General features: G+C 36.0%; 1 protein-coding gene, 1 non-coding gene and 1 pseudogene across 2 annotated transcripts; all 3 read right to left on the bottom strand.

Moving 5' to 3' along the window:
* Positions 1-2,760: 2,760 nt before the first annotated feature.
* Positions 2,761-2,842, bottom strand: TRNAS-GCU. The gene has a single exon. It is a non-coding gene; the product is annotated as a tRNA-Ser (tRNA).
* A 1,437-nt stretch (positions 2,843-4,279) lies between these two features.
* On the bottom strand, positions 4,280-7,248 carry LOC21398160. The gene is made up of 3 exons (XM_010112861.2): positions 7,132-7,248; positions 5,341-5,562; positions 4,280-5,016 (listed from the first exon to the last, which is right to left on the bottom strand). Exons 1-3 carry the CDS (start codon positions 7,246-7,248, stop codon positions 4,387-4,389), a joined length of 969 nt encoding a protein of 322 aa, XP_010111163.2. The 3' UTR covers positions 4,280-4,386.
* A 28-nt stretch (positions 7,249-7,276) lies between these two features.
* Positions 7,277-8,366, bottom strand: LOC112094453 (annotated as a pseudogene).
* Positions 8,367-10,101: the final 1,735 nt, after the last annotated feature.

Genomic DNA, 10,101 nt, shown 5'->3' with positions numbered 1-10,101 from the left:
AACATGCACAACAAAAACAACACACACATATATATCGAAGCCGACAACGATCTTTGGATACAAGTTCTAAAAGGTTAGACGACAAGAAATACTAGACCGCAAGAACAACGAGAATGAAATGAAAGGAAAAAACGACAAAAAGAAAACGACAACAGAGGAAACTACATGAATAACTGAAAAGACAAACGAGAGATAAACAGAAAAAAAAAAAAAAAAAAACTATAATACGCCAAACAAGAAGACATGGTCATTAACAACCACATAATTATATATAAAAAAAAAACCATGAAAATCAAGCACTACTACGATATGGGAAACGACATCACAGATAAACAACAAAAGATGAAACGTCAAGAAAGAGTAAATGCATCAATAGCGGAAACGACATCAAATATTCAAAACAAAAAACGTCAAGAGCTAATTAAGACCAAAAAAAAAATGACATGAACAGGGTAACGTCAGTAATACAGGAAATGACAACAGAATGATAAGTGAAATGAACATTAACAACGACAGAAATATGAAAAACGACGCCAATAAATTGAGTAAACGACACGAAGATTAATAAAAAAAAAAATCAGTCATCAAATGTAGCTGATGAACCAATGCCGCCAAAGGCTGATAAATGAGCAGTATATATCCAAATTAAAACTGAAAATAAAGTATATATAAAGCATATAAAGTCAAATGATCAAACTCTCAAAGGTATAATTCTTGGCAAATCGGTTTCCAGCTTAGCATATTCGTTATTAATGGAGTATGCATTCGTTGCTTATTTTAGTACTTTTCTGTATGTGCATGTATCATTGTGGTCACTTCTTTATTTGTTCTTTTGCCACACTTGGTTTCATGTAACGATAACTAAATTTTATAATTGAGTGGTAGCATCGGACTTCTAGCTCAATATATATATTTTTTGTGGTTTTAATATTAATAGATATTATTATTTTAATCGTAAGGTATTGATCCGACGGCACGTCATTCAATTTTTAATAAATATATATGTATACATATATATTACATATTTCACCCAACCTTTTGATCATGTAAGTTCTTTGAATCATGGTAATACAAGATTATAACCACAACTACAGAAGAAGCAAACATGGAAAATGGTCCGAAAAACCACATCAAAATACTTAGGGCAATGTACAAAGCTCGAAGCCCTAGCAACCAGACAGGCACGGAGCTAAACTCAAGCCAGTGGGGGCCCACTCAAAAAAAAAAAAAAAATTTCCTTTTGAATTATATATATATATATATATAATTAAATATTATATTATTCTAGTACTAATAAGCTCCCACTAAAATTAATGTTAATACTTAGTACATTAATAGATACTTATTTTATTTAAATTTTTATTTAGTTATTAGCCCCACTGACAAAAATTTATGGCTCCATCACTGCAACCAGATTTCGCCTCCTCTGATAACGTCTAACTCCACCTTGTTTCTCAAGTGCACGACCGGTCCCGGTGTGCTTATTAGGTAGTTTGCGTGGACAAAGTGCCTAAGCGGTTGAACATAGAACGAAAAGGCAATGAGGAAGCAAGTTATGAGGCATATGTAGGACACTACACTCGTCTTTGTGTTGCCATAGATGATTTCCCTTGGAACAAACTTATTTGTGCCCGAATTCGCATTCCAAGTTCCGATAAGCGAGCATAGTGTTAGCGACATTGTCGACACGTAATTCGCCGCGCTTATGTTGGAAGTAATCACGCTTAGAGCGGTTTCAACTTCATTTTTATTATCACACCCGCAAATCAAACAAAAATAGTATTGAATTTAAAGAAGCCAATTGAGGCTACCTGAATTGGTGTTTATGTGTGTGTGTGTGTGTGTGTGTGTGTATATATATATATATATATATAATACTTACCTGCATAACTTTGTCCACCCAAAGTTTCTTGTCCCGGTTCTCATAGCCCATGACTGTGGTGAGAGGGTGATAAAGGTATTTGTGAAGGAGGAAAAGATGGTAAAGAAACATAATCAGAAGCCCACCTGGGACCAACACCACATCCAACTATTCCTTTTGAAAAACTATATATATATATATATATTGGTATTTAGGGATATTGTAATGGAAAAAATGGATTAAAAGGGAGAACCTCAAATCCCACTTTTTGTTCGCAATTTAGCTTTTAATGAACAAGGCTTCTTTGCCCTTAGTGGTTTCTTTATGTAGAGATGGCAAAGTTTGACATTTTTAATCCTAGTTGCTTTGTAATGACAGCATGGAGGATTGAATAAGAGCTGTATTAAGGATAAAGTACTTTTGGAAAATAGAAAATAAATCAGGAATTCGAGTTTAAGGTTATAATTTTGCTACAGTAAAAAATTCTCAAAAACAGCCACATCTAATTTTTTCTTACTACAGTAAAAAACTATCACATAAAGTCACATCTCAACTCGAATTAAAAACTCAAATTAATTAACTAAGCATGCCCTTAATTATCTCTAAAGCAAGATCATTGAATGGGGATTCTCAGAAGCTAATCATGTGCGTTGTTGGCATGTCGTATGGCCAACTTCATGGAAAATCCTTGAATGGGGATTCTCAGAAGCACAGCTGGCCTTTCATTCTCCTAACTAGTGCATTTATTTTATATGGGCAATTGGGCACCAACTTCATCGAAAATGGAGAGAGAGAAAGGATTACATGCAATTTTCTTTCACGACTCCTAACAAGTTGGACAGACAAATGAATTTGTGTCTTCCTTTTATTAAGAAAAATGAGAAAAATAGAAAAATTTTCGTCGCCTGAGAGATTCGAACTCTCGCGGGGAAACCCCATGTACTTAGCAGGCACACGCCTTAACCACTCGGCCAAAGCAACCTTCTTACTTTCATTTCCTCAAATTTATAATAAATATTTTAATTTCCTTTTTAAAATCGTATAAAGTATTACTAATTTAGTACGAAAGTACGGGGAAAGCTACGCGGAAAAAAGAAAGAAAGAAAGAGGTACGTTGATACTGTGTGTCATTCTGGCCCGTAATTCATATTGATCGAAAGTTAACGGAGAATAGAAAGTCATGTCCATGAAAAATCTCCAGGCCATTTATTTGACTTAATACATGTTCTAAATGGAAAAGAATAAGATCGACGATTAAGTTAGAATGTTTTGAAATATGAATGAAAAGCATTTCAGTTTCATTCATAACCCGAAGAACATGGGGTTCAGTTTCATTCATAACCCGAAGAACATGGGGAAAAAAAGTCAATGCGTTTTGGCTTTTACCTAATACAGGCTGGACGGTTTGTTCGATCAGACATTTACTTGTATGTCTCTACTTTTCTTTGAAAAATGTTCAGAGGCATCACTAATATTAAATGCTATTATTAGTAGAAGGTGGGCTCTGAGTCTCGCATTTTTTATTAGTGGATGGTGTTAAACACCACCAAATGCGTTCTTTTTAAAAATAATAAATAATGGACCTTAAAAAGTTTGGCACGCAACATTTATTTTATACTATATTAAAGAGAAGGTGTACATTATATTTAAAAAAAAAAATGAAAGCGTGAGAAGTAAACGAAATTCTAATGACTAATCTATATTGTTCATACACACGAAACAATTGAATAAATTTTAAGTTTAGTTCAATGCTGACCATAGTTAATGTTTACCAAATTATGGCTGAATGCTACCAAAATTTATAAATTGTTCTTTTATTATTTTTATTTTTATTTTATTTTTGAGGGTCTTATGAATTGCTTTTGGAAACAAACTCTTGTATTTGTGGGAAACAAGTCTTTTCCTTTAGCATGTCCATTACTTAACCACAAGCTTGAATGACAAGTTTGCACCTAATCCTCAATACAATAATAAGTTTTCAAAGATATATTTACAAGCAATATTCGTCACCAAAGAAATTTGTTAAAAGTTGCATGTCATATGCGAGTAGTGTACCAAGTTCTTTTTATCATTAATATACCATTCTTCTCATCCATTTTTTCATATATTTATTTCTATGCTTTTTATGACAGAAATTTATGTTCTATACGCTTGGGGTGGATCTCCAAAGCAAAATCTCATCTTCTCAATCTCCTATACTTAATTCATCCATAGTCATGCAAAGCAATTTATACCTTGCAAATGAAGCAAGTAATTCATGCTATCAATATTAATAGGGAAAAACTCTTCTGGTTCTAAACTTTAAACATCTTGAGTGCTTACTTAAATAAAGATTTGAAATTAAAACTCTTCAAAAGTCAAGAAAAAAAATTAAGACCTAGATTTACAAATTAAACAATAAAAACAGCGAAATCTCTTTTGATCTTTTGAAACTTTTCTATTATGATACACTTTTACATATTCGTTCTATATAATAATTTCTTGCACTAAAAAAAAAATGCAACTCTGGACAATTTGCATACTTTTCATTCACCAACCTGAGATAATTTCCTTCCATGAATGTGAGCCGTCAAAGCCACCTCAGATCTTCGCTCACCGACCCTTTTGAGCCCTTGATTATAATTACTATTACTAATATTATTGTTATTATTATTCGCAGAGGGATATTGGTGCTTATGTAGAGGCTTGGAATTGGAATCCAAGTAATGTAGAACCGCTACCATGATCAAAGAAGAAACGAACATGGGAATGGGACCAAAGAACCAGAGCAACAAATTGAGAGCAAAATAAAGAGCTCTAAGTCCAACAGACCAGAAATTGCTTCCCCTTATAACAGCAGTCTCAACGTTCTCAACAGGAATGTCACTCAAGGGCGTGCTTATCAGATAATTGGCGTGCACGAAATGCCGAGTAGATTGAACGAAGAAGAAGAAAGAGAGAAGGAAACAAGACAAGAGACAAACGTATTTGATGGAGATGGTCAGAGGTCTCGTGTCTCCGTAGATTAATTTGCTCTGGAAAACGCTCGTTGAAGAGCTCCCGAGCCATGCTCCGATGAGAGAGCTCAAACTCAACGAGACCGAGCAGAAGGAAATCGCCGCCGATGTGTTTGCGTTTATCACCGTTTGAGCTATTCCGACGTCCTTTTTGTCCATCTGAAAAAGAAAGTAACAGAAAATTTAAAAACATTTTTTTTTTTTTGAGGGAAAAGAAAGGTACGGTTTTGATCTTCTTCTCTTTTTTTTTTTTGAATTTTTTGTCGAGTGAAAATCACGACATCAACGTTCCTTCACCGTCTCTAGTACTGATTCCCGTCGCTCTCCGTTTAGAAGCCACTCCGACATTTTTTTTTCACTTTCAGTACTGTTTGTTTGACTTGAGCGTCGGAATATTTTCTGCAGGACGGAGAGCGACGAAGAATTACAGAAACAGCGAAAGAACAATGATGTTTTGTGATTTTCACTCCAGTATTTTTGGACCTGCATAATTCTGTCGACCCAAGCTTTCTTGTCGTTGTTTTCGAAGCCAATGACGGTGGTGTGCGGGCGGTTGAGGCATCTGTGGAGGAGGAAGAGATGGTAAGCCAACATGATGAGCAATCCACTTGGGACCAACACCATGTCCAGATTCTGTTTTTCAAAACTCATGTTTAGTTTATTTCTTTTGATTTTCCTCTTCCGTTCTCTTTTGTTTTTCGTGTCCTACTATTTAATGAGAAAAAAGAGGAGTTTATTGGGTTAAGGTAAGGGCTGGAGATTCTGAAATAGGGGAAAAAATAATTCTGAATTGGGTTAGACATCTGGTATTTATTTAAGTCAACCTTTTGACTCGTAACACTTGGATAAGAATGGCGGCTTTCAATTCCTTTTATTACAATTGATCACATGGCTGTAGCACCAAAGCATAATTCCACCAAAATAAGGCCTGCTGAATAAAAAATTACTCCGCTCTTAAAATTATTATTAGTTTACCTTTTTAGGAGTTTATTATTTTTAGAGAAGTGGTAATCTTACGGTAGTAAGTTTATGATTCTCAGGAGAAGAAGGTTAGTAACCCGCTCATCTTGGCTTGCAATTTTTTTCTTTGGTAATTTTTCGGAGTTGTTTACAATAGTTTATGAGGTTTTGTCTCTATATGAAATCTATTAATTTGCTGAGTCTAAAAAGCAACAATTATGGTTGGTGATCATTTTTAAACCTCCACGGAAACCCTAGGCTGCCAATGACATAACATATTCTAAATTCCAACTAGGTGCACTTTTTTTAATTAATACCAAAAACAAAAGTTTTTGAATTTCTTACCGCCTTTCTAGACACGTTGTCTGTTTGGATCATTAAATAAATACTAGGATACATATAATGTTAGAGTTTAATTAATATCCCACTAACAATTCCACCTTTGAGACGCACTAATTTTTGTCATATTTGTACGCATTTGAAAATTTCATAATTGGCCACCCAAGTACGTGAAGACCTGCATATAATATAATCTTTATTTCAGAAATTGGAGGATGAGATCAATAGCTTTCATCGAGTCCTGTGCCTTCTTTTTTAATTGGGATTTTTCGTATCCTACACAACATACAAGGGCCTCGTTCACTTCGCAGATTCGAGTTTTCAATTCGAGCTGAGATGTGATATTTTTTGAGAGCTTTTCACTGTAACAGAAAAAGTTAGATGTGACATTTTTTAAAAGCTTTTTACTGTAGAAACCTAAAACTAAAAACTCGAATCGGCGAAATAAACGGAGCCAAGATAACTTCAACGTTCCCTATTACTAAATACTATTGAAGAGTCGCCGATGGGTTGATGCGGTAATGATATCTTATTCTCCTCCTACAATACACCCAAGATTTGGTACTCAACAGGCTCACTTTAGGACCTCTACCTAGCCATTGTTTAGGGCGACATTAAGTGTGTGATGGCATAAATGAAAATTAGATTCATCTTTTAAGTAGATTGAGTCAATATTAACTTTTTATTAGCCGAGTATACCACATAATCAAAATAATCTGGTACACTTGGTTTATTGAATAATTTCTTTACCAAATATTGGTTGAAGAAAACAAACAGAGGCTAAATACATTCGTAAAGATTTCCATGACAATATAAACTAGATTTTAAGGCTAATAAACAAGATTAGTGGCTGACTGAATACTCCTCTTAGTTGAAGCATAAATACACAGATAACTACATAATCAACCATTTTAGCTCTAGTTTACAATAATACGGCATTAAGCTCAAATTACATGTTCGTTTCTATGGAAACACCACAATTAATGACCTTAAACCAAGCAAGGGAGTTATCTTATAGTGACTGAAGCCAGCCTCCAAGAAAAGCTTTTCCCACTCTTTCTCGCTTCTTTCTCTTCCTGTGAGAAGAGCCATCATCAACAGGTCATGGTAGATTTTTTCTTCAGTAGTTCATGCTCATCTTCATCCAGCTATTTATCTATTAAAAAAAAGTACCAGAAAAACAACCAGGCAATGAGGAATTCCCGCTTATTTTCCTTTTCACATTAGAAATTAAGGTAAAGCACTTGTTATTCATATTAAGAATTAAACGCTCTAATTCCGTATTATTAAGAGCAATAAAATCACAGAAAAAAATAAATAAACGGGAACACACAAGGTTTATAAATTTGTCTGAATGTGAAAAAAAAAAGAAGAAAAAAAAAGAGGGTCCAAAGAGAAAAGATTAAGCAAAGAGGGAACAAGGGAGAAGCTCTGTACCTTAAGTAAAACTGCATCAGCTGGAGGAATTGACTAAACATATCACCTGCAATAAACTTCAAGTTTGGAGAGACACTGAAAAGTTAGCAACCACATATGGCAGATCAAGCACTGTACATTTCAGATGAGGGAATGCCTCAGTTAGGAATTAGGATCCTGCAGAACGTTCCTGTGCCGCCGCCTACATCGACCAATGCACTTATTCCCTCGAAAATTTGCCATCAGTCCATAAACAACCAAATTTAACATCTGGGAATCACTAGCCATTGCCTCACTGAAAACTTTGTTGGATTTGAATTGTTGTCCAAGTAGTCCCAAATGGTGTCACCGCCTTGTCCTCTCGAAGCCAATTGCCTAGAAAGCAAAACAGAGTAATGACAGTGGGATCAAGCATTGCCTGAACAACAGGTGATAAGCAAGGAAGCTTTTCTTCCGCCAAGAGTCCAGAAGAAGGCGTCAAATCATATGCTTTTTCTTCTTGCTCTTGACCAGCTTTTGTTATTGAAAAGAAGCCAGAGTGTACTAATAGGTGCATTAGACGGCGTCGGAAGACAGTTTTTGTGGGATTAATCTCGAGTGCAGAGACCAACTCAACGAGAGTGATGGGTTGGCAATGGTTGTTGATTATGTCCGGTATATATGCCTAACTGAACCGCGCAGTTAAGTGACATGGAACTTAAGTAGTTTAGTCCATGTTTGTACAAATGAGATCTGTTAGTGCATTTTTGTGTTTGGCTTATTTTTAGTAAATTGGTTGTAAGATTGGCTAGCATTGTAAATTGGTGGTTCTCTTAAGGAAAGTTTGGCTGTCATGTTTTATTAGCTGCAAATCAAAGATCTTGATTGCTGAAAATCAAGAGTGGACTTTTTGGGGTATTGATGGCTAGTGATCTTCAGGCTTGAGTGTGAACTAATGGGGGTCATGAGGGCAGAACGTGGAATGTGCACAGAGGGTTGAAAAACAGAAAAGTTGCATTCGTTCATCAGAATGAGATTGTAATATTAAGCATCGTTTGATGTGTTGCGACAGATTGTTAGAACACTTTTGAGTTGGCTCTTCGGGAGAAGAATTCTTTGGTTTCGGGAGGAAACCGTCAAGTCGAGTGGTGCTCGCTGATCAAGCTTCCTAAGGAGATTCTAGGCAACGGCGACATCGTCAAGGAAGGAGTCGTTGAGTGTGTAAGACCGTTCGGTCCTTTGTAATCTTTTGAACTTAGTGGATTGATCATTGTCTGGGCGTGGCCTCACAGAGTAGGTGTACGCACTAAACTGCGATACCATTTTCTGGTGTCCTTTATGTTTCTGCATTATTTTCTTGCATTGCTGTTTTTGCTGGTTTAATTTCAGATTTTCTGTTAAAATAGTGTTACAGTAAAGTGTTATAACACTCTCTGTGACACCAACGATAAAAACGGACCTAAGAATTGGTATCAGAATGGTTCACTAACCGTTTGTTTGGTGATGTTTTGGGATTTGTTAGGGATAGATTTTTTGAAAGAAGGTGGCTCAGTAACGCGCCCTCCTCTTCTCGATGGTTCCAACTATGCCTATTGGAAAGCTCGTATGAAGGCGTTCATCAAAATAATTGATGAGAAAGCATGGCGTACCATTCTAACTGGTTGGACACACCCTATCACCAAAGATGATGCTGGAAAAGAAGTATTGAAACCCAAAGAAATTTGGTCTACGGAAGAAGATCGATTGGCCAATAACAACTCAAGAGCTTTGAATGTTATTTTCAATGGAGTGGATGCCAATCAATTCAAACTCATTTCTATGTGTGAAATAGCCAATGATGCATGGGAGACATTGCAAACGGCACATGAAGGTACGACTGTCGTGAGACTCTCTAAACTTCAAATCCTTACTACAAGGTTTGATAATCTTCGAATGCAAGAAGATGAAACGATTTCTGAGTTTAATTCAAAATTGTGTGATATTGCTAATGAGGCATTTGCCCTTGGAGAGAAAATATCAGATGAGAAGCTTGTGAGGAAGGCCTTGAGGTCTCTTCCACGAAGGTTTACTTACAAGGTGACAGCTATCGAGGAAGCCGAGGATGTCTAAACAATGAAACTTGATGAGCTAATGGGTTCTTTGCGCACTTTTGAGATGAATCTGGATGAAAACAGGGAAGGAAAGAATGAGAAAAGCATTGCCCTTCAAGCCGAAGTTGATTCTGATGATGAAGAAGACTTGGCCCAGTCCATAACAAGGTTGTCGAAGAAATTCAACAAGGTGATTAAGAAGGTCAATAGGAAGAATGAGAATTCAAGAAATGGCAACTCCAACAATTTCCAGAAGAATAAAGCGGTAGCAAATAACATAGAGATGAAGACAAAAAATAGGAGTATTCAATGCCGGGAATGCGACGGTTACAGCCACATTCAATCCGAATGTGCCAACACTCTAAAGAAGAAGAAGAAGAAGAAGAAGACTCTGAATGCGACGTGGAGTGATGAAGACTCTGAAGGCAGTCAGGAGGATGAAGACCATGTGAGTAACTAC

The sequence above is a fragment of the Morus notabilis genome, unplaced genomic scaffold (genome assembly GCF_000414095.1).
Source record: "Morus notabilis unplaced genomic scaffold, ASM41409v2 Scaffold744, whole genome shotgun sequence".
Classification (NCBI taxonomy): domain Eukaryota; kingdom Viridiplantae; phylum Streptophyta; class Magnoliopsida; order Rosales; family Moraceae; genus Morus; species Morus notabilis.
This window is presented reverse-complemented; position numbering and strand designations above follow the sequence as displayed.